This window comes from Pristis pectinata, chromosome 1 (genome assembly GCF_009764475.1).
Source record: "Pristis pectinata isolate sPriPec2 chromosome 1, sPriPec2.1.pri, whole genome shotgun sequence".
Taxonomy (NCBI): Eukaryota; Metazoa; Chordata; class Chondrichthyes; order Rhinopristiformes; family Pristidae; genus Pristis; species Pristis pectinata.
In genome coordinates, this window is record NC_067405.1 from 63,129,689 (window position 1) to 63,155,687 (window position 25,999).

At 43.6% G+C, this 25,999-nt stretch overlaps 1 protein-coding gene across 1 annotated transcript in view; it reads left to right on the plus strand.

The window, feature by feature from the left end:
- LOC127587347 (collagen alpha-3(VI) chain-like) overlaps nt 1-25,999 on the plus strand; it is a 179,681-nt gene that overhangs the window by 89,341 nt on the left and 64,341 nt on the right. The window contains 4 exon segments of the mRNA XM_052008828.1: nt 4,091-4,687; nt 16,921-17,529; nt 21,434-22,036; nt 23,282-23,887. Of these exon segments, the coding sequence (XP_051864788.1) occupies nt 4,091-4,687; nt 16,921-17,529; nt 21,434-22,036; nt 23,282-23,887 (2,415 nt within the window).

Sequence of the window (25,999 nt, forward strand, 5' to 3'; positions counted from 1 at the left end):
CGACCATGCAGGAACCTTCTGTACCAGCCTACCATTGCAGGACCTCGTCAAAGGATTTGCTAAGGTCCATGTAGATAATACCCTTGTCCATCCACTTGGTTACCTCTTCGAAAAACTCATTCAAATTTGTGAGGCATGATCTCCCACAGACAAAGCCAGGCTGACAATTCCTAATCAGTTTTTGCCCTTCCAAGTGCAAATAATTCTGTCCCTCAGAATCCTTCCAGTAACTTTCCCATCACTGATGTAAGGCTCATCAGCTTGAAGTTCTCTGACTTCGCCCTGCTACTCTTCTTAAATAAAGACACAACATTAGCTATCTTCCAGTCTTCCAGTACCTCACTGTGGCTGACAAAGATATAAAAATCTCTGCCAGGGCCCCAACAATCTCTTGCTTTCCATAACATCCGAGGATGCGTCTGGTCAGGCTCTGGGGATTTATCCATCTTTATAAGTTTCAAGACCTCCAACACCACCTCCTTTGTAATATTGATATGCTGCAGGATACCACTGTTTCTTCCCCTGAACTCATTATCGTCCATGTCTTTCTCTACATTAAATGCATGTAAGATGTATTTATTTAAGACCTCGCCCATTTCTGTGATTCCACACATTGATCACCGCAGAAATCCTTAAGGGGACCTACTCTCTCCCTAGCTACTCTTTTGTTCTTAATGAACTTATAGAATTTTTTAGAATCCTTCTTCACCTTAACTCATGGCCCCTTTTTGCTCTCCTAATTTCCTTATTAAGTTTACTCCTACATCCCTTGTATTCCTCAAGAGACTCACATGACCCCAGTTGCCTATACTTGACATAATTCCTAAACTGCTGATAAAAATATCACTGTCTCTTTCCACAAACAAAACTCTTTCCCACTAAATTCTGTTTGACTTGCATTTTTATAGCACCACTTAGGGTCCTCAGAAGAAGCAAGATTGTTTCCAGACAATGAAGTATGCGGCCTCTGCCTTAATGCTGAAATTGCTCCCACCAACTTTGGTGTGGCAATCTGTCACAAATAATGTCATGAGTATGGCCATATCCTTTATTTAGTGATGTTTTCTGAGGGTTAAATGATAGCCAGGATGCCAATGGCATCTCTACTTTCCTTTGAAATAGTGGCATGGCATCTTTATCGTCCACCTGGCAGAGCAGACCAGGCATCAGTTTCACATCTTATTTGAACAGGTCCGTTGCTACAAACTCCCAGAACGTTATCTTTCACCACTCCCTCCCTCCCTCCCAGTTTTAAATGGTGTGAGATTGGGTATAGCTGATGTTCAAAAGGACATGAGTATCCTTGGTACACAAGTCATTGTAAGTCAACATATTGGTGCAACAAGTGATTAGGAGAACAAGTGAATTTATTGCATGAGAATTTGAATACAAGAGTAAAGATATCTAACTGCAGTTATACAGGGTCTTCGTAAAACTGCATCTGGAGTTTTGGTTTCCTTATTATTAATTTACATGGGGACTATATCCCAATATCGTTAGAAAAATGGCTATATTTCTGAAGTCAAATCCAGTTGCTTACATTTAGGGGACTACATAATGTTCCTATCTTGTGAATATGCCTTGTTATTTTAACTTGTATTAATCAAATGGTGCTATTACCTTCCTGACTAGATCAGAGTATTTTTAAAGCAAAGCTATAATAAATGAAATTTAGAAGCACTGCTCAGTTTCGTTACAGAATTTGCATTCAGCAAAATGCGAATGAACCTGACGAGAAATAATTCCCCTCTCAGGAGCAGTGCAAGTTGGGCACAGGTTGCACTTGGATTCCCAAATGGGAAACTGTTACAAATACTCTCATTGCCTTATCAATAGTCACTCCTGACTTCTCAACAAAACTACTTCTCAAATGCTTAGGAGTTTTTCTACCCAGCTGAATTCTTTCATGTGAAGACAAAAGAGACTGCAGATGCTGGAATTTAGAGTAATAACAGAGAGTGATTGGGCTGGGATTCCTCATCATTAGGTGAATTTGCCTCTCCACTTGGAATCGCCACTCATTGTAATAGTGATTACCAAACCGGAGATTAAGAAGAGGTTCATTTATTTTTTATTGTATTTAACTTTATTTTAATGGGGTGGATCACATGGGAGGCTAGCCAGCAGTTCCATAGGACAGGATCATATTGAGTTAAGGGGCTGGATATACAGTATATCTCACATCTGGCTTCTTTGCATGATGCCGGTTATAGCTTGTGTACTTTGCCTGGTCCCATTCATTTGAATAGGATCACCAGTCTTCATTTAAAAGGTAATAGAAACTAAATAGTTTATTTTTTCCTGTCATTTTAACTATTAATCATATTTTTATTTAATAAATATGTTATTTTTAATGTTTTTTTTATTTAAATGTACTTAAACAGTCTCTAAATGTCTATGATCATTAGAGGGAATGAAAAGATCTTTGACACCACTGCTGTCCAAAGGCCATCAGGGCAGCATGTGGGTGGAGCCTCATGTTTCACTGCCCTGGGCTTACCACTCGTAGACTGCTCCACTTTATGAGATGGTCATGGCTGGTAGTCCTCCAGGACATTAGGAACTTGAGCAGAAAAGGCTTAGAAGAGATTTAACAGATTGGGACATTGGTTGGCATGCTGGTGCGGTGGTTAGTACTCCTGCCTCGCAGCTCTGGGTACCCAGATTTGACTTTGACTTGGATGTTGTCCATGTGGAGTTTGCATCTCCTCCCTAGAACCACATGGACTACCCCCCTCCCCCCAGGTGCTCCAGTTTTCTTTCACATTCTAGAGATGTGCTGGTTGGTAGGTTAATCATCCACTATAAATCATTCATATGTAGGCAAATGATTGGAGAATTGGGGTGGAGTTGATGAGCATGTGAAAGAGAACAGGTTTCTAGGAAGTAAGTGGGGAAAATAGGATTGCTCTGAGAATTGGGATAGACTTGATGGGCTGAATGGCCTATATCATGAGAAATATATGGGAACCGCTTGGCTGCAAAAGATAAGTCTGATCATGGGAGTAATATAGGGGGTACACTCGAAGAGTGGACCACAGTGCAGTTTAGACTTCTTTTTAATTAGTTTTTAGATTTTCAATGTTTTTTTAATTATTTGATGTATTTCTGATCGTTTTGAACATCATAGAGATGTAAAAGCTTTTACAAATCCTCATTGACTGTGACAGGTGGCCTCTGCCCCAGTCTTGCCTGGTGTCAAAGGCTGTCAGATTGTAATGGTGCTGGTCATCAGCAGTGTGCTGACTGAGTCCTGGTCATCGCTGAGGTCTCATGACATCTCACCTCCTGACTCTAGGATTGGGAGGCCTGGGATAACTGTGAATCTGCACAAGGTTACTCTGGGCATAGGTGGAGTACTGGAGAGTAATGGGCCAAATCAAGTATGATTTGGCCCATGTATCTGCATCTCTGTTGTTGAATGCATAAGTGATCAGTGTGAATGCATGTAAAGGAACAGAGGTGGTTCCGTATCTTTTGACCAAATTTGACATTCTAAATAAGTGGTTATGATAGTCTGATCATCTAGTTATTGAATTAGTCATCTAAAGAGCACAACTTCCACAGTGGGATTTGAAGTTACAAATCTATAATCACTCACAGACATAATGTGTCCATTTGTCAAGAATGAATACAATATTGGTACACTTTGCATCTATAAATTTACTTTGTTGTGAATATTCGTGACTTTCATTGTTCTGCAACACCATGGTTATGTCAGTAAGTGAAAAGCTTTTATTTATGGTTGGGCCAATAACAAGATGTAAACATGTTTATGAAGAATGCCTGTCATTTTAGCTTAGAGAACGTGGAAACTCTCTCCTGTATCTTGCTCAGAGGTTTGGAACAGGTGATGAAATTTTCACTTCATTCAGCCCATTTAATACTTCTACTTTCTTCTAGTCTTGTGCCAACCAACAGCCACCGACTCTTATCTTTAGCTTCCACCTTCTAACATCTAATAACATTCATGCCCTAGCTACCTCCTCTAATCTCAAATGCCAATCCCCCATCTCAGTGACAAAATACCTCCTAAAATATTTATTTCATGGCATATTTTAGTACTCAGTCTATCTACTGTTCCTTACAGATTCTGCAAAGAGAGATGTGGTGTTCCTTGTTGATGGGTCCGAAAATGCCAGAGGCACTTTCCCTTCAATTAAAAACTTCATCAACAGATTTGTCGACAACCTTGACATTGAAAGCGACAAAGTCCGAGTCGGTGTTGCACAGTTCAGTGAAGATCCCAGTGTCAGCTTTTATTTGAACACCTATGAGACAAAGAATGAGGTGAAGAGGGCAGTTGATAACCTCCGGTATAAAGGGGGGACACGAGCCAATATAGGTGAAGCCCTGAGTTATGTCACAAAGAATATCTTCACTAGATCTGCTGGGAGCAGAGTGGAGGAAGATGTACCTCAGTTCTTGATCCTCCTCACCGCCAGCAGGTCCTCTGACGATGTTAGTATGGCAGCCCTGGCACTGAAAAGTGCTGGCATAGGTCCTGTTAGCATTGGTTCAGGAAAAGCAGAGGACACTGAGCTCCAAAAGATTTCAATGTCCCCCAAGTTTACTTTCAAGTTTGATGATCTACAGGACACAGAAACACTAAAGCAGCACCTTCAGAGACCACTGAAAACACTGAAAAAAGAACAAATAATCCAAATCATGCAGGATGCTCCTGAAGGTGAGAGGAAGGCATTTTCAGTTACATTCATATTTAGATGTATTCATATGCAGTATTTATAGCATATAACTTTCCTTTAGCTTGCCTTCAGTTAATCGAACTATTCCATGTCTCCTCCAATCCTTCTTTGACCATTATCTGAGGCCTGCAAGCATCTACTCACTATCACTCTCCCTGTATTCCCCAATGAAATGACGGTATCTATACACCAGAACTGTTGGTATAATTAGGCCTTATTTGCAACCAGATTTTGGGTTTGGAGCTTGTTCAAGTGGAGACGATATAAGAAATAAGGACATAACAAAAAATTGTAGCAGGAGTAGGCCATTTGGCCCTTCATTCACCATTCAACAATATCATGGATGATCTTCTATCTCAACACCATGTTCCTGTCCTATCATGTGATTCTTCTAAAATCCAGAAATCTGTTGATCTGTTTTGAATGAATTCAATGATTGCGCCTCCACAGCTATCCAAGATAGAGATTCACCACCCTCTGCATAAAGGGATTTCTTTTCTCATTTCTCATTGGCTTATTCCTTAGTCTAAGACTGTTTCACGTTATTCTTCTAAACTCTAAAGCATTGAGGCCAAGCCTACTTAATATCTCGTCATATGACAGATCTGCCATCTGAGGAATCAGTCAGGTGAATCTTCACTGCACTCCCTCCATAGCAAATAATCCTTCTCATTGAAAGAAGACCAAAATTATACACAGCACTTCAGGTGTGGTCTCACTGAAGCCTTTAATAATTGTAGTAAGATGTCTTTACTCATATTCTCAAATCCTCTTGAAATAAAAGCCAACATAGCATTTGCCATCCTAATTGCCTGCTACACCTGCCTATTAGTTTTTAGTGACTTATATACAATGACATCCATGTCCCCTTGAACATCGGCAATACACAGCATCTTACCTTGTTATTTCTGTCTTTTAAACTAAAATATAAATATTTAAAGTCTGACTCCTGAACTAATTTCTTTGGAAGGAACTTGGTGACTAAGTTTCACTTACAGTCCATTGTGACTTTGATATTCTTAATATCTTTATTGCTTTTGCTACCTGTCCCTGCAATGCTAAAGAATTATTTTCGTTCATCCTTTGGGCCCTCTTTATCTCTGCATCCTTCAGCATAATCCTGTGGACTCACATTATCTTTTACCCTCCTTATACCTGTGCTTAGATCATCTATGAAGACTGATGTTCAAAATGGACCAAGCTTTGACCCTTAGATTGTTTTGGTAGAGTTATCACAGTTATAATGGATAGATTAGTTGCATCTAATTTTCAATTCCTATCCAATCTCAGCAATGCCCATCACTTTGACACTTTGTTTTCTCTTACACACAGTTTCTTAACAATATTTCCTTTTACAAACATATGCCTTAATGTAGCTCCCAAATAATTGCTACAAATCCAGGAGTAATATGGCTAATCATTTTTTTCAAATGAAATGTTACATTAAACAAGTTACATAATACCTCATCAATATCCTGACACAACTTGTAGATAAAAATACTGGAGAAATTGCAGTCAGAGTACGTACAGTCTCCCTTCTGAGTTCCTTCAGTACCTGGAGATGCAAGCTATCAAGCCTTCATGATATCCATACAAGGTCAGCAGATGGAGGGATTGAGGCGAAGGCAGAATTAGGTCAAGCAAGGCTGCAAAGATGGACAGGCAGGGCCAGGTTAATGACCACAGTGGGGCTGATGGGCTGAAGTGTATTTATTTCAATGCAAGGAGTATTACTGGTAAAGCAGATGAATTTAGGGCCTGGATCAGTACATGGCATGATGATGATGTAGCCATTACGGAGACTTGGTTGAGAGAAGGGCAGGACTGGCAACTTCAACATTCCAGGATTCAGATGTTTCGGACGCCATAGAAAGGGAGGTAAAAGAGGTGGGGCAGTTGCACTACTGATCAGGGAGAATGTCACAACAGCACTTAGAGATGAAGTCCTGGAGGAGTCAGCTAGTGAGGCAAAATAGGTAGAGTTCAGGAATAAGAAAGGCGCAATCACTGTAATGGCGTATACTATAGACCTCCAAATATCCAACAGGAGATAGAGAGAAAAAGATGTGTAGGCAGGTTATGGAAAGACGTAAAAGCAACAGGGTAACTATAGTGGGTGACTTTAATTTGTTCAATTTTGACTGGGACTCCCTTAGTGCCAGAAGCTTAGATGGGGCAGAATTTGTTAAGGTGCATCCAGGAGGGTTTCCTGACACAGCATGAAGATAATCCAATGAGGGAAAGGGCCATACTAGACCTTCTATTGGGAAATGAACCTGGCCAGGTGATTAGAAGTTCAGAGGGGGAGCATTTTGGGAACAGTGATCATAAGTGTGTAAGTTTTCAGACAGTTGTGGATAAGGATAGGACTGGATCTTGGGGGAGAGTGCTAAATTGGGGAAAGACTAATTACAACAGTATCAGACAGAGGCTGGGGAGAGTAGATTGGGAGCAGCTGTTATTGGTTAAGTCCACATCTGACATATGGGAATTAGAGTCATAGAGCACTGCAGCACAGAAACAGGCCCTTCGGCCCATCTAGTCTATGCTGAACTGATCTTCTGCCTAGTCCAATCTACCTGCACCTGGACCATATCCCTCCAAACCCCTCCCATCCATGTACCTATTCCAAACCTCTCTTAAATGTTACAATTGAACTCGCATCTACCACTTCTGTTGGCAGCATGTTCCACACTTGCACCACCCTCTGAGTGAAGAAGTTCCACCTCAGATTTCCCTTAAATATTCCACCTTTCACCCTAAACCTATGTCCTCTAGTTTTGGTCTCACCCAACCTTGAGGGGGGGAGGGGAGCCTGTATGCATTCACCCTATCTATACCCCTCATAATTTTGTATACCTCTATAAGATCTCCCCTCATTCTCCTGCGCTCCAGGGAATAAAGTCCTAACCTATTCAACCTTTCCCTATAACTCAGGTCCTTAAGTTCCAGCAATGTTCTTGTAAATTTTCTCTGCACCCTTTCAAGCTTATTTTTATCTTTCCTTTAGGTAGGTGACCATAACTGCACACAATACTCCAAATTTGGCCTCACCAATGTCTTTAACTTCAACATAACATCCCAACTCCTTTGTTCAATGCCCTGATTTATGAAGGCCAATGTGCCAAAAGCTCTCTTTATGACCCTATATACCTGTGATGTCACTTTCAAGGAACTATGGATCTGTATTCCCAAGTCCCTCTGTTTTACCGCACACCTCAGAGCCCTGCCATTTACTGTATGTCTTACACTAGTTTGTCCTACCAACGTGCAACACCTCACACTTGTCTGCATTAAATTCCATCTGCCATTTTTCAGCCCATGTTCCTAGCTGGTCAAGATCATGCTGCAAGCTTTGATAGCCTTCCTCGCTGTCCACTACGCCCCCAATCTTGGTGTCATCCACAAATTTGCTGATCCAGTTTACCACATTATCATCTAAATCATTAATTTCGATGATAAACAACAATGGACCCAGCACCGATATCTGTGGCACACAACTAGTCACAGGCCTCCAGTCAGAGAGACAACCATTTACTACCACTTTCTGGCTTCTCCCGCTAAGCCAATGTTGTTTAAAGGCCGTCTGATCAGAATTCAGGACCAACGTGTTCCAGTGAGGAAGATGAGGATGACGAGGTTTGGGAACTTTGCTTGATGAGAAAGATTGCAAATTTACTCTAAAAGAAATACATACATTAAAAACAAGAGGGTAACTACGGAGAGGGTATGATCACTCAAGGGCAGAGAAGGGAATTTATGCCTGGAGCTAGAGCAAGTGGGCAAGATACTAAATGACTACTTTGCATCAGTACTCACAAAGAAGGAGGACTTGGAGGATAGTTAGATCAGGGTGGGGTATGCTGATATTCTAGGGCATGTTAATATTAATGAGGAAGAAGTTTTGGGTCTCTTGAAGATCTCCTGATGGGATCTCCCCCAGGTTATTGAGAGAGGCAAGGTAGAAGATTGCTGGGGCCTTGACAGAGATCTTTGTCTCATTAGTCACTGGCGAGGTCCCAGAGAACTGGAGAATAGTCAATGCTGTTCCTTTGTTTAAGAAGGATTAATAGAGACAAACTGGGAGATTATAGGATGATAAGTCTTACATCAGTTGTAGGGAAATTATTGGAGGAGATTCTTGGAGACAGGGTCTACTCGCATCTGGAAAAACATAAACATATTAGAAATGATGACGAAGGTGATTGATGAGGATAGGTCAGTGGATGTTGTATACATGGACTTTACTAAAGCTTTTGATAAAGTCCCCACGTTAGGCTAACCTAGAGGATTAAAAAACATGGGATCCATGGAAACTTGGTAGATTGAATTCAAAATTAGCTTGGTGATGAAAGACAGTAGTGGTGGAGCAGTATTATTCTGACTGGAGGTTTGTGACCATTGGTGTTACACAACGATAAGTGCTGGGACTTCTGTTTATGATATTTAGGCAAGAATGTAGGTGGGTTGATTTGTATGTTTGTAGACATTGCAAAAATTGGCAGACTTGTGGATAATGGGGAAGATTGTCAAAGGATTCAGCAGGATATAGACCAGTTGGAAGTATATGGGCAGAGAAATGACAGATGGACCTTAATCCAGACAAATGTGAGGTATTGAACTTTGGGAGATTAAATGTAAGAGGAAAATATACAGTAAATGGTAGGACCTCTAGGAGCATCGATGTACAGAGAGATCTTGGGGTGCAAGTCCATAGCTCCCTGGAAGTGTCAACGCAAATAGATAGGGTGGTTAAGGAGGCGTATGCCATGCTTGCCTTCATCGGTTGCGGTGTTGAGTATAAAAGTTGGGAAGTCATGTTGCAGCTGTATAAAACTTTGCTTAGGCCACATTTGGAGTACTGTGTGCAGTCCTGGCCACTGCATTACAGGAAGAATGTGGAGGCTTTGGAGAAGGTGCAGAAGAGGTTCACTTGGATGTTGCCTGGATTAGAGAGTATTAGCTGTAAGGAGAGGTTGGACAATCTTGGATTGTTTTCTCTAGAGCGTCAGAGGCTGAGGGGTGTCCTGATAGAAATATATAAAATTATGAGAGAGATAGATGGGTAGATGGTCAGAGTCTTTTTTTCACCAAGGTGGAAATGTCAAATACCAGAAGGCATAGCTTTAAGGTGAGAGAAGTAAAGTTTAAAGGAGCCTTATGAGGCAATTTTTTTACACAGAGTAGTAGGTGCACGGAGTGCACTGCCAGGGGAAGTGATGGAAGCAGATGTGATAGCAATGTTTCGGATGAATTTAGACAGACACATGAACAGTCAGGGAATGGAGGGATATAGACCATGTGCAGGCAGATGCGCAGTTTAAATTGGTATCATGGGCTGAAGGGCCTGTTCCTGTGCTGTATTGTTCTATGGATTAATCCTTTGCCTTCTGATGTTGGTGCCATCTTTGTTCATGATAACCCTGCCCATCTCTTTAGGGAATCTGTCTCCCAGAACTTACTGAGGAACAGATCTCAGAAATTAAACCCGTCTATTGTGCACCCTATGCTCGGTCACGGATCTACCTCCACCATCTTGATACTCTTTACGCTGCGAATAATCCTCAAATTAGTGATTTTTGAGATCTTTGTGGCGACTCACCGTCTAGTCGGGCGAACCGGCTCGGCAGTCGGGTCGCGCGGCGTCGGAGCGACGAGGCCCAAGATGGCGGCGGGCCTCGTCTTTCCGAGCGACGGGGAGAACCCGCGCGCGGGAAAGTCCTGATGACGTAGGACTTACGTCATTGCCGGTTTTTTTGGGCGGGAGTTTTTCTCCCTTAAAGGGCCCGCACAAGGCGGGAAAATAAACCAGTTCTGTTTGGCGATCCTCCGAGTAGAGTCTTGTTTTATTCCGCGGTAGCAACCGCTACATTGGTGACCCCGACGGTCCAAACGGCTTTTGGACCCGCGAAATGGACGACAGCGCAGCAGCCAACGCAGTGGCCCTCAAGCTGCCCACCTTTTGGACACTTCGGCCCAGCGTCTGGTTTGACCAGGCTGAAGCGCAATTCCACCTTCGGCAGATCACCTCCGACTCCACGAAGTACTACCATGTGGTTAGCTCTCTGGACCAGGAGACAGCCGCCCAGGTTGGAGACTTCATCCAGTCGCCTCCGGAGGAAGATAAGTACCCAGCTTTCAAAGATCTTTTGATCCGGACCTTCGGCCTCTCCCGTCGTGAGCGCGCCGCCCGCCTGCTTCATCTGGACGGCCTGGGGGACAGATCCCCATCCGCCCTAATGAATGAGATGCTGGCATTGGCCAAGGGACACAAGCCATGCCTGATGTTCGAACAGGCCTTCCTCGAACAGCTCCCCGATGACATCCACTTGTTGTTAGCTGATGCCGACTTCAGCAACCCCCGTGAGGTGGCCGCCCGGGCAGATGTCCTGTGGAGGGCCAAGCGCGAGAGCGGTTCGTCCGTCAGTCAAATCACCAGGCCGCGAGCCCAACGCCTGCCTCGCCCGGCCCCAGCAACCGAGCAGCCACGCCCCAGGAACGCAGACGACGACACGGGTGACCAGCTGTGCTTCTACCATCAGAGGTGGGGTGCGGAGGCCCGTCGATGCCGCCCACCCTGCAAGTTTCAGGGAAACGCCAGGGCCAGCCGCCGCTGATGGCTACGGCGGCTGGCCGCCGACAGAGCCTCCTCTTCGTTCAGGACAAGAAATCTGGACGGCATTTCCTCGTTGATACTGGAGCGGAGGTCAGTATTTTGCCCCCGACAGGCCGCGACACTCGTGACAGGCCACCAGGTCCTCTACTCAATGCCGCCAACGGTACAACGATACGGTCTTTCGGCACCCGTACGCTTCAATTACACTTTGGCGGCAGCCGTTTTACCTGGACCTTTACCCTTGCCACCGTCGCCCGACCACTCCTAGGCGCCGATTTCCTTCGGGCCCACAACCTGTTAGTCGACCTGCGAAGGAAGCGGTTAGTCCACTCTAGCACTCTCCGGACCTATCCCCTGGGAGAAATCAGCCCACCAGCCCCGCGCCTGGACTCCATTACCCTTTCTGGCGACGATTTCGCCAAGCTCCTAGCCGAATTCCCATCGATTTTGGCACCTTCGTTTACAAATTCTCGGCCCACACATGGGGTACGACACCACATCATTACCACAGGGCCACCCCTTCATGCCCGAGCACGACGATTACCTCCAGACAAGCTCCGCCTGGCAAAGGAAGAGTTCCATCACATGGAGGAGCTGGGGATTGTTCGCAGGTCAGACAGCCCCTGGGCCTCCCCCCTGCACATGGTCCCCAAAGCCACCGGAGGGTGGAGGCCCTGCGGCGACTACCGCAGGCTGAATGACGCCACCACCCCGGACCGCTATCCCATCCCTCACATCCAGGACTTCGCAGCGAACTTACACGGGGCCCGCATCTTTTCCAAAGTGGACCTCGTTAGGGGATACCACCAAATCCCGGTCCATCCGGATGACGTCCCCAAAACTGCGATTATCACCCCATTCGGCCTGTTCGAATTCCTTCGGATGCCGTTTGGCCTTAAGAACGCCGCGCAGACCTTCCAGCGGCAGATGGACGCGGTAGGCCGAGACCTGGACTTCGTGTTCATTTACTTGGACGACATACTGATCGCCAGCCGTAACCGCCAGGAACACCTTTCCCACCTCCGCCAGCTGTATTCCCGCCTCCGCGATTTCGGCCTCACGATTAACCCGTCCAAGTGCCAATTCGGACTTGACTCTATCGATTTCCTCGGCCACAAAATCACCAGCGACGGGGCAACACCCCTACCCGCCAAGGTGGATGCTATCCACCATTTTGCCCGCCCCGACACAGTCAAAGGCCTACAGGAATTCCTTGGGATGGTCAACTTTTACCATCGTTTCATCCCTGCAGCAGCCCGTATCATGCGCCCTCTGTTCTTGCTGCTGGCTGGTAAGGGCAAGGACATCACCTGGACTGACGTGTATGTGGTCGAACCTCCTACGGGTAGGCTCGAACTGCTGTGGTGGGACCTTGGTGTGTCGCTGGATTTTTGACGTCTGGCAGTGCAGACAAGTCCTGGCCCACTCACTGACCTGTTTGCGCAGGCCATGCCAGACAAACTTGCTGGCGACCAGTCGGACAGTAGATCTGATGGATGGGTGCGCCAACCCATGTACCGAGTCAAAAACGCGTCTCCGCCAGGCTGCAGGGACAATAGGGCGGGGCTGACCAGTCGCAACGTCGCAAAGTAGGGTCCGCTGACCTGGACCAACCAAGAAATCTCGGAGCTGCAGACCCGAGACTGCGGTTCTGTAGCTGGGCAGTTCGTCGTCGGCTTGCTGTGCGTCAGCCAGGGCCGTGTAGTCGACACCCAAGGATAGGTTGTGGATGGTTGGTCTGGAAAGTGCATCAGCAACGACATTATCCTTTCCGGAGACATGTTGGATGTCAGTTGTGAACTCGGAAATGTAGGATAAATGTCTCTGCTGACGAGCTGACCAGGGATCGGAGACTTTGGAGAAGGCAAAGGACAGAGGCTTATGGTCGGTGAAAGCGGTGAAAGGCCTGCCTTCTAGAAAGTATCGGAAATGCCGGACCGCCAGATACAGCGCTAGAAGTTCCCGATCAAAAGCGCTGTACTTCAGTTCGGGCGGTCTAAGGTGTTTGCTGAAAAATGCCAAGGGTTGCCAGCGGCCTTCGAGTAGCTGTTCCAGTACCCCACCCACCGCGGTGTTGGACGCGTCTACCGTGAGGGCAGTCGGGACGTCAGTCCTAGGGTGTACCAGCATCGTGGCGTCTGCCAGGGCGTCTTTGGCCTAAACGGCCTCTGCCGGTTTCAAGAGGAGCCCGGTACCTCCTTACCATCGTGGACCGGTTCACGAGGTGGCCTGAGGCAACCCCCCTGACTGACATCACAACTGATTCCTGCGCCCGAGCGCTGCTCACAACTTGGGTCTCACGTTTTGGCGTTCCGGCCCACATCACTTCAGACAGAGGCACCCAATTCACTTCCAGTCTCTGGGCTGCATTAGCGAACCTGCTAGGGACGCAGCTGCACACCACCACGGCCTACCATCCTCAATCAAACGGGTTGGTGGAACGTTTTCACCGCCATCTAAAATCGGCCTTGATGGCCCGCCTGAAGGGTCCTAACTGGGTTGACGAGCTGCCTTGGGTCCTGCTCGGCATACACACTGCCCCCAAAGAAGACCTCCGCACTTCGTCAGCTGAGCTTGTATACGGGGCGCCACTAGTTGTCCCCGGGGATTTCATACCTGCCCTTCAGGACCAAGGGGAACAACCCCCAGCAGTTCTACAAAGACTGCGCGAGAAGCTCGGCGCCTTGGCCCCGATTCCCACCTCATGGCACGGTCAAGCCCCATCCTGCCAGCCCAAGGAACTACGGGACTGTAAGTTTGTTTTCGTTCGCAGGGGCACACCTCGGGCGCCATTGCAACGACCATATGAGGGACCGTTCCGAGTCATACGGAATAACGGATCCACTTTTATTTTGGACATTGGAGGCAGGGAACAGGTTTTCACGGCGGACCGCCTCAAACCGGCCCATTTGGATCTGCAACAGCCTGTCGAGGTTGCCACGCCACGACGCAGAGGCCGCCCCCCTAAGCGGCAGCTGGCACAGCCCACGGACCTTGGGGACTGTCTCGCCGGTTCTGGGGGGGGTTGTGTGGCGACTCACCGTCTAGTCGGGCGAACCGGCTCGGCAGTCGGGTCGCGCGGCGTCGGAGCGACGAGGCCCAAGATGGCGGCGGGCCTCGTCTTTCCGAGCGACGGGGAGAACCCGCGCGCGGGGAAGTCCTGATGACGTAGGACTTACGTCATTGCCGGTTTTTTTGGGCGGGAGTTTTTCTCCCTTAAAGGGCCCGCACAAGGCGGGAAAATAAACCAGTTCTGTTTGGCGATCCTCCGAGTAGAGTCTTGTTTTATTCCGCGGTAGCAACCGCTACAGCTTGTTGCTTAATCTCTTCCCTAAATTATAAATCTCTTTATGCAAAACCACCGGTGTATTATCACTCCTCTGGGTTATTAATATGGTTATAAAGTTAATACTTTGAAGATACATATAGTTTCTTTTGTCCTCCTTCTATCTTATTGAATAGTGATGTTCACTTTCTCTTTGAAATCTTGTATACATGTCAGAATGTGCCTTCAAGGAAACTTTCATCCTCTTTTGCATGATCAATGTCCCCTAGACTGCCCCTGTACCTCAGAAACTTGATATTGAATACAAGCAGTCAGGGTCACTTCCATCAGATGTGGTTATTTTGACACATACTGAGTAGCCAAGTCAGGATGATGAGAACTTGATGGAGAACCTGTGGGTGGTGGTGTTTCCATGCACCTAAATTCTTTGGACTTCTTGGTGGTAAAGGTTGCAAATTTGGAAGGTGCTGTTAGTTGTCTACCCCTTCCCCTCGCCTCTTTATACTGGCGATCTCCCCTCTACCTTGCAGTCCAGATGAAGGGTTTCAACCCTGACCCACTGAGTTCCTCCACCATTTTGTTTGCTACTCATTTAGTAATTTCACTCATTGCTGACAGACTGGCTTGCATTAGCCCCCCACAGCTATTCCTCTCCATTGAAATAAATGGGGAAGGTGCACCTATGCTGGTCCAGCCTGGAGTAGGTTGTTTGAGTGTATTCCCCATCTTAAAGTGATGGGGAATTGCTGTAGGAGCTGGCAAAACATCCACAAACAGCTGACAGGAACTTCAGAGGTTGAAGAAGTACTTTTCTCATATTGGATTAAAGCATGTTATTACAACCAATTAAAATGGACCTTTCTCTATATTTATACTTGCCTTTGGTATATTAATGCCTACCCATGGCATTCAGATGTGTTTTCCACAAGGAAATAAATAATCTCTCACTTCGTATTCTTAGATAAGTTAAAGAAAAATTATTGCAGAAAGTAAGAGGGAATGAATGATCCTAGTCTCTAAAATAGGTTTTTAATAATTTTTTTCTTTACTGTAATTGCAATCACTAATCAAAGAGACATGATTATAATAGAGTAAAGCGTGACAAAAGGAGAATATATCTGACACACACCAGGTAGAAGACAATAAAGTCGTGTGTGAATTTATCCACTGGATCTTCAAACAATGTATTATTCAGTACATGGGGATCAATGTTAATACTGGCTCCAAGGCTATATTCCCGTTATATACTGTTGCTAAAACTAGATTTCTTCAACCTTCTGGTACCAAATATACCCAGAATTAACAAATAGCTAATTTGTTAGTTCACTAGGTTTAGCCAAAATAAGGAGGGCAGCCAGCAGGGTGTTATAGATTTGCCAGCTCTTCCGCAGAAGGCACTACATATTTCCCTCGGTTGGTACAAAGGTGGGGAAGGGGAGCCATGGTTAGGAGGGAGGGAAGCAAATAATCTTGTGTTTTAACCCTTACTGGAGCATGTATGTATATGAAAGTTGGTTCAAGCTTCCACATTTAGGTTCTCTGCAAACAATCACTGCTCAGAGATGTGCACAAATGATCCATGTGACTGAGATAAACAGAGTCAAACTACAGAAACAGACCCTTTGGTCCATTAAATCCGTACCAAACATCGAGCACCCATTTACGTTAATATTACACTAATCACACTTTGTTATTCAACCCACATTTCCATTAACTCCTCCCAATTTCTACCACTCAACTACACACTAAGGGCCAATTAATCTGGCAAACTGCACATCTTTGATACATGGGAGGGAACTGCACCCTGAGGAAACCAACACATGGAGAACGTACAAATCCCTCATAGACGGCACCAGAGGTCAGGATCGAACCCAGGTGGCTGGAATTGAGAGGAAGCAGCTATACCTGCCGCACTGATGTGCTGTCCATCAACTTATGCTCATGCAATTGTTACCTCAGTGTTAATTAGCGTTCTTAATATCTGATGGGAGAACACCAGGGCAGGGAAAACATTATGCTGGAACCAGAGCCATGTGCAGGGAATTAAGTCTGATTTCTTTTGGAGGCAGCCTTTAAACCTACACAAATTATTTACACGTGAGGATATATGTACACACATAATGTAGGTAGTGACTACTGGAGGATTGGACGCTGGTCTGTCAGTGTCCCCACCCAAGTGGAATGCTCTGATAGAATCTTAACAAATTCTAGAATTATTCAGATTATCTGGAATCCAATTCACCTTCATTTATGTGGTAGGCGTTTGATTTCATTGCATTCAATGAAAAATTAAACAAATGTTTATTTTGTAGTTCCAGATACCGACAGGAGAGATATTGTCTTCGTAATTGATGGGTCAGAGAATATGAGGTCGGCTTTCTCTCCAGTGCGTTCCTTTATTTCTAGAATAGTTGACAATCTCGATGTTGGCATTGACAAAGTCCGTGTTGGAGTTGTACAATATAGCAATGATCCCAGAACAGAATTCCTCTTAAACGCTTACACCACCAAACCTGAAGTTCAAACTGCCATCCGTAACCTACGACCTAAAGGTGGGCGGAGCATCAGAACGGGTGATGCACTAAATTATGTTAAAAACAACCTTTTCACCAAGGCTGGCGGTAGCAGGATCGAAGAGGGCGTGCCTCAGTTTTTGGTGCTTTTCACTGCTGGCAGATCAGCAGATTCAGTTACTCTGGCATCAGAGGCATTGAAAAAAGTTGGTGTAGCACCTATTGTTATTGGATCTGGAGGTGCAGCTGATGAAGAGCTCGAAGAAATTTCACTGTCTCCTCAGTATGTTTACAAGCTAGTCGACTTAAGGAACGTGATGAATATACAACAACGTTTATTGGGACCGCTGACAACACTGGATATTGACGGGATAAAAAGAATCTACGAATCTACCACTGTGGTAACAGGTAAGGAAGACTTTTTTTTACAAATCTTTGAGTACAAGTTGGGACATCATGTTACAGCTATACAAAATGTTGGTCATGTTGCATTTGGAATATTTTGCACAGTTCTGATTGCCACACTACAGGATGGATGTGGTAGCATTTAAAATAGTGCAGAAGACATTCACCAGGATGTTGCCTAGAATGAAGGACTTCAGTTACAAGGAAAGATTGGATAGGCTGGGTTTGTTCTCATGTGGAAGGCTAAGGGGTGACTTTATAGAGGTTTATAAGATCATAAGGGGCATAGATAGGGTAGGTGGTAAGGGTCTTTTTTGCCAGGATAGAGAAGTCTAAAACTAGATTACATAGGTTTAAGGTGAGAAAGGAGAAGTTTGAAGGAGATTTGAGGGGTCATTTTTTTTTTACACAGAGCATTCAGAGGAAGTGTTAGAATGTTTAAGAGGTATTTGGACAGGTACTTGGATAGGTAAGGTGCAGAGGGATACAGGCTTAATCAGGCAAATGGGATGAGCCTAGATAGACATCGCTGTCGGCATGGATGAGCCAGGTGCAGGGCCCACTTCTGTGCTGCACAGCTCTATGACTCTAAGAAGCATCAAAGAGAATTGTCATTGTAGTACACTACATGGGTGAATGACAATGAGGCCCTACCTAGGGGTGTGACATGAGCTGGAGGGAATGTTAGTGGCTCAGAATGAAGGTCAACTTTTCTCCTACTTGGAGGGATCACTGCAAACCTTTTGCATTAACAGGTTATTCATAGAACTCCAATGTATTTTGCTGGGAGGACAGTAGAAAACCTGAGAGGGCTGGCTGGAAGCACTGTTGAAAAGGTTTTTGTTTTGAGATCCACTAAAGGCCAAAGGAAAGCAGAAAACGTTGGGGTGTTTGCATAGAGGGATAAGAGACTCCCACAACTCTGCTAAAAATGCACATGATAGCAGAAAATCACAGAACCCAGGATTATGCCTATGATGTGAGGTTAGAGGTAGTTAAAGGCAACAGGAGTGAGTTGTGAAGGAAGAAAATAGTTAAGGTATCAAAATAAGAGATTGCGAAACTTAACATGGGTCTGGGCAAGGACTGCAGTACTTTTGGGCAAGTTACAATAGGGAAGTGTTTAGTTGTTCTGAAAGGTAACAGAACAGTTGAATCTCAGCATAGGCAAGAGATTTCAGCATAATCATGATTGAAATAATGGTGAAGAGGGGCAATGTGGAGATGCAAATCATTCTATGTATTCTTGTATCATTCTTGACATTAGGCCTTGAGACCTTCCAAGCACACAACTCTTACCAAACATCTGCCTTACTCATTGAACTGCTGACAAACCCCCACCCCAGTAACATCCTTCCTGTATTTACCAGTGTTTTTTTCCCTACACCTATGAATTTCACCCCATCCAACCTTCAACCTCTCTATGCCCATTTCTCCCTGATTTTTTTCAACCCTCCTCCCTGTGGATTCTCAGCAGTTGATCTATGTTCTGACCCCTCTGGCAACCTCCTGGCCAGACCGCTGCTCTGAATGTTGCACTGACCCTCTGCGTACTGATCAAACCCAGCAGATATCGAAGAAATGCTTTTCAGATAAGCACAACCAATTAAAATGCAACTTACTCTGCACCTATACTTGACTTGGGGACATTTAATACCTGACCTTGGCATTCAGGTGTGTTTTCTGTAGGGATGAAAAAATATCTCTCACTTTTTTTTTTGCTCTTGTAGAGTTATACAGCATGGAAACAGGCCCTTTGGCCCAACTCATCCATGCTGACCAAGCTAGTCCCATTTGCCTGTATTTGGCCCATATCCTTCTAAACCTTACCTATCCGTGAAACTGTTCAAATGCCTTTTAAACATCTCCACCACTTCCTCTGGCAGCTCATTCCATCTACCCACCATCCTCTGTGTGGGGGAAAATCTTGCCCCTCAGGTACCCCTTAAATCTTTCCCCTCTCACCTTAAACCTATGACCTCTTGTTTTAGACTCCCCTACCTTGGAAAAAAGACCCTGACCTCCTATCTTATCTAAGCCCCTCATGATTTTATAAAGCTCTATAAGGTCACCACTCAGCCTCCTTCGCTCCAGAGAAGACAGTCCCAGCCTATCCAATCTCCCCTTATAACTCAAGCCTTCCAGTCCTGGCAACATTCTTGTGAAACTTTCCAGTACCTTTTCTGCCTTAATCACATCCTCCCTATAGTATGGGAACCAGAACTGCACACAGTATCCCAGGTGCAGTTTTCACTAATGTCTTGTCCAGTTGTAATATGACAAACTAACTCTTATACTTAGTCCCCTGTCTGATGAAGGCAAGCATGCCATACACACATACGCCTACTTTTTCCTGACCAGAGTCCTCAATATCCTCATTAGCCAGGGTTCTCTAATCCTGCCAAACTTGCCCTTCACTCTAACAGAAAAATGTTGGTCCTGAACTCTCCCCATCTCACTTTTAAAAGCCTTCCACTTGCCAGAGGTCCCTTTATCTGCAAACAGCCTCTCCCAATCAACCCTTGGAAGTTCCTGTCTATTGCCATCCAAGTAAGCTTTGCCCCAATTTAGGACTTTAATTTGTGGACAAGTCCTATCTTCCTCCATAACTATTTTAAAACTAATAGAATTATGGTCACTGGTCCCAAGGTGCCCCATCACTGACAGTTCAGCCACTTCCCGTCCTCATTTGCCAAGAGGAGCTTATTGTCACTAAACCCGTTTTATACCCTTACTATCATTTTCCCTTAATCCCATTGGATTCCCTTTTAAAAGCCCCGTGTGACACACTGATAGATACTTTGGGAGGTCCTAAAATACAACACATATATATAGTGCACGCACACCACACATGTGCACACACCCTTTCTGCTATACTGCCCTGATCCACCTTCCCTATTGGTCAAAGAATTCAATCATTTGCTAGACATGATTATTCTTTAAATCCAAGCTGACTTTCCTTGATTAACTCCTGCCATTTATTCACCTTGCTTTTTTTGAATAATGGTATCACATTAGCAGTGTTTTAGTTCTTGGGCACACTTTTTTTTATCTAATGAGGATTGAAAGACTACAATCAATGCTTTTCTCTTTTTACCAACACTTTATTAGAAACCTCCCAGTTGTATACATATCCCCATTCTCCCAATCCCATGCATATCCCCATTCCCTCTAGACATTTATGTTTGGCTGAGTTGGTGTCTCTCTGTGGCTTCCCCTGATGTTTTTCTCCTCTGTCCCCCTATTTACTTCATTTTCTATCCAGAGATGTCTCTGACATCTAAATTCTGGAATTCACTCCTAAAATTGCACTCCCATTTGACCTACAATACGACAAGAATAACTCTATGACCAAGGCTTTGTTCCTCTATCCTAATATCTCTGTATATATTCAGTTCAGCATCACATTTTGTCCAGGAGGCTCACCTGTAAATTGCCTGGGGATGCATTATGATAAAGATGCAATATAAATGCACCCTGTTGTTTCCCTTTTCTTTCATTTTTCTGTTGATAAAATTGTTCAGTGCTCAATTTTCTTTTGTTTGAGGATTTCTCTACTAACACAGCCTGGGAATACATGAGATTTCCATCTTCTTCCATGTGAATATTGCCAAATCCCGTGGATTCCTTACAGATCTTGATATAATTTTGTGGCTCCTTGAAAATGATGGTAACGTGCAGTAAACTTCCCACCTTCCCTAACTTTCAGTGCCAACTACTCAAGGGGAAATGGTCCAGAGAACATAACATTTGCTGCATGCACTCGAAAACCAATGTGTTAGTATTCCAGGAGCTGAATTTCAAAATATATGTGATTATAGATGTAATGTGTGTTGTGAGTAAAACCATTGTCAATGTTTTGGTGATGCAAATTGCCAACAAATTAATAAGTACAATTCTCTTGCAGGTTTCAGTACGGATAAGAAAGATGTTGTGTTCTTGATTGATGGGTCTAACAATATTGGGTCTGAAGAGTTTGCCCACATTCGTGATTTTATCCTGAACGTAATTAATAGTCTTGATATTGGAGCCAACAAAGTTCGTGTTGGTCTGGCACAATACAGCAACAACGGGAAAACTGAGTTCCTGTTGAAACAACACCTAAGTAAAGGTGCTCTTCAAAACGCCATCAGACGAATTAGGCCAAAAGGAGGTTCACCGCTTAACACCGGAATAGGTCTGGACTTTGTCATGAAAAATCATTTCAACAGGCAGGCTGGAGGTAGAAAACATGAAGGAGCACTCCAGTACCTGATAGTCGTCAATGGAGGAAAATCTAGGGACAGGATCCAACGTTACTTGGAGCCATTAAAAACTTCAGGAATTAATGTTTTTGGTGTAGGGGCAAAGAATGTAGATGAACGTGAACTCCAACAGATCACAACAGTTGATTATGGTACTTACGTAGTAAGTAACTTTCAGGACCTTAAACGTGTGCAAGAACTTCTGAAGGTTCGCTTGCAGGTGGAAGATCCCAAAACTTTTGAAACACCAGAACCTCCTACTGAAGGTGTGTATCTAAGGCTAGGAATCACTGTTGCTAATATTAGTGGACTTCTTTGCTGTTGCAACATAGGAATTAATCCGTTCCCCCTGGGTTAACACCTTCACTAACTTAGAAGGAATTGAAGGTTGTGTTCTGTTTGCATGCTTATATGACAAAAAGTGAATTCCAGACTGCAGTTCAATACAGTCTTGTTGCATAATTGAAAAGGACAAGTTTCTAATTGGCAAAACATTTAACCATTTGGTTTGATGGAGGGGTATTTTAATCCATAATGATTTTGAACATGCATTTACAAAACTATTCTTGGAATTTAAGTTAAAATGTTAAAGCATAAATTGACTTAACTTCAAGCAAAATAAAACTGAGCAAACTTTTCATTAAGGATTTTCATTATCTGTCATATTTTGTAGACCTTGGCAATTTAGGGAAACCAATTTCTAATGATCAGCAATGCTTTGCAGGGGCCCTTTTTCAGTCTCTTGAGATATTTTGACTCCTCTGCTGTTTATGACTAACCTTGGGCTTAGTTCATTCTTTCTTGTATTTGTGCTGTCTTCCATCTGATGCTAACGGTTCAGTTGTTTTTCTTTACAAAGCTCGAGGAAGCGTTTAAGTAACCTAGCCTTTTCACTTAATACATTCTAACAGCTGACAAAGTTGAAAGATGGGAAAGCTCAAAAGGAACATTAGCCGTCATGTTGAACAATGATCTATAACAGGCAATACCATTTGTAGGGCAATGGGCAGATTGGAAGCTTGATTCTATTAGGTTTGATATATCATCTTCAATGAGGTGGCTGCCTGTCAGCCAAGAGCCACAACAGTTGGTGTTTGAACTCCAGTCTTGGGAAGAGAAAAAAGGTCCATCATGGTTTTACTCACTGTCCATTAACCAGAAGGGAATGCAGCAGCAAAGGTATCCATTGAAGACAGAGTAGATTTCACTGTGGTACTTCGTGGAGTGCCTGCTCACAGCACCAGTCTTGGCTCTGGCATGAATGAAAAATTGGGCATTTATGCATAAAAATAAAGAGCACTTTGTGTATCAGATACCCAGCCAAATATAACTCAACATCTATAGACGATGGGTGAGAAACTGCGTAGGGAGAGAAAGAGGTACATTTTAAGCAGCATGATTTAGAGTGCTTATTGTCAACAGCAAATAAATCCATATGATTTGAAAATCTATTATGCATATCGACAAACATTGGTTTTTCTAATTTTAATCTCTTCCATTTGCTTTTCAAGTTTTTTCACAGAAAAAAGCCGACATTGTATTTCTTCTGGATGGCTCCATTAACATTGGAAAGCAAAACTTCCCCCGTCTCACTGAGTTTGTTGCCAACATAGTTGATGCTATCTACACTGATGATGGATTAATCCAGGTGGGAGTTATCCAGTACAATTCTGATGCAACCAATGAATTCTTCCTCAATTCATTCCGAACAAGAGGAGATGTTCTCAAGGCTATTGAGAATATACAGTACAAGGGAGGCAGAATCTTAAACACAGGAGCAGCCTTGCGCTTTGCTAAAAACGTACAATTTGTCCCATCAGCAGGGAGTAGGATTGAAGAAGGAGTCCCACAAATCGCTTTCATTCTAATTGGTGGGAAGTCTGAAGATGACGCAATAGCAGCTGCAAAAGAGCTGAAAAATGCTCGATTCAAAATCATCACTGTGGGAATTCAGGATGCAGTTGAAGAAGAAATCAACCAAATAGCAAGTGAACCAGCTGGTGTTTTCAGAGTCTCTGACTTGAACACACTTTCTGAACTGACCGAGCAAGTCTTACTGGCTACAACTGATGTCATTTCTGGTGAGCTCTGTCCAAGCATCACTGATACAGTAAGAGGTAACAACAAAGTATTTACTTCCTGGCAAGATATAAACAAATCAAAAGCTATGAGTGTGAGTTAATAAGTGCTATATTTTACTTTTCTGGGTGCATTGTCGTCAACAAATGGAGGAATAGATAAAATAGAAATGCATTCTCCAACTAGTATTGCATACACGGACCAGATTTTCCAACATTCCTCTAATGCAAGTGCTGGATTCTCATTTTTATCAGTAACTTTTGCCCAATTCCTTAGCTGTCAACCATGTACAAAAAAAAATCTGGTTTATGTTCAAGTCCTCCATATGGTAGCAAACCCTCCAAAGGAAAGAAAGTTTGAAGAGCCAATACCATATCTGAGTTACTGAATTTCGATTGGTTTATTTCCTATTGTGAGACAGTATGTGGTGGGATGAGATTTTGACATCCTTGTGAGCTTTCACGTGACTTGGAATAATTATGACAAAAGAAAATTCTGTGGCTATGGACTTGTAAAGTCCAACTGAGCTGGCACAGGCATGTTGGAACAAATGGTCATCTTCTGGGTAGTAAGCTTAGAATCGTAGAAATGTTACAGTTCAGAAGGAGGGCATTCATTCCTTTCAGTCCATACCAGTTCTCGGTGAAGCAATCTATGCTGTCTCATTCCCCTTCTTTTCCCCATAGCTCTGCTTGTATCTCTCTCTCAAGTGCCCATTCAATTCTCTTGCAAAAACTCAGTCCCTACGGTCAATGGGATTTGAATCATAACTACCCTCTACTTTTAAAAAGATTTTGTTTTTCCTCATGACCCCCCTGCATGTTTTGCACAAAATTTAAAATCTCTTTTCTGTGATACAATACTGGGTGTGAGGTGGATGCAGGGAGATTTCAGGGGAATAAAAACAGGCCAAATAAATGGGTAAGGCCATAGGAAATGAAATATAGTGTGGAAAAGTACAAGATCATCTACTTTGGTGGTAAAGTAGAAAACCAGAGTAATTTTGAAAAGATTGAGAAGTCTGGTGTTCAGAATGAACTGAACGTCCTTGCACAACAATCACTGAAAGTTAACATGGAGGAAGAGCAAGCAATGTGGAAGACACAACAACAAACAATCTGCTGAAGGAATTCACCATATCAAGTGGGGGGGATAAAGAATTGTCTACGTTTTGGGTTTGTTTATTGCTCCAGATTCCAGTATCTGCAGCCAAGATATTCCAATTAGAAAGACAATTGGACTGCACCTGGAATACTGTGCATACATCTGGTCTCTCTGTACTAGTGATAGAGTTGCAGGTTTCACCAGTCTTCTTTCGCCAAGCATACTTGGCCTGTACTCTCTGGAGTTTAAAGGAATGGAAAGTGATCTCCTTGAAAAACATACAATTTTAACTGGACTTGCCAAGATATATCCAAGAATAACATTGCCCTTGCCTGTGGTGTTTGTATATTTATTACATGTTAGTATAGGTGAGATTTGGCATTTTATGAAATGACTGTTAGAGAGGTTGGGAGGAAGTGTAATAATTTGACCTTTTTTCCCCTTGGTAATGCTCATTGTACAATAACATATTTATTTAAAGGAAATAATATTCCTTTTTCTCTCATGTTCACCATACATATTCCAGGATTGATTATTTTTTTTTATTGATAATCAAATGATTTCATCAGTTCGATCCTGTGATCATAAAGAGATTGCTCTTTCAGATCATGCTCCTGTGTTTTTATCTTTAAATTTCCTTGAGTTCCATCAGATAAATAGATCTTAGCATTTTAACCTAACCTTGTTATCTGATAAAAAAAATTTTTTTCAAATTTTTGGAGAAACAAATTACTTTTTTTTAAAGAGAATTCGTCGGAAGAGATTTCTAGTCTTATCGTTTGGGATACTTACAAAGCCTTTATTAGAGGTCAAATTATTTCTTATACGGCAAGCATCAGGAAAAAAGCTAACAGAGAAAGAGCTGATCTAGTTGATCAACTGAAACTATTAGATCAAAGATATGCTTTGGATTCAGATCTGGCTTTATATAAAAAGTGAGTTGAAATTAAAACTAAATATGATCTTCTTTTAACATATCCAATTGAAAGTCAACTTTTAAAAGATAAAAGTCAATTTTATATTCATGGAGATAAAACAGGTAAATT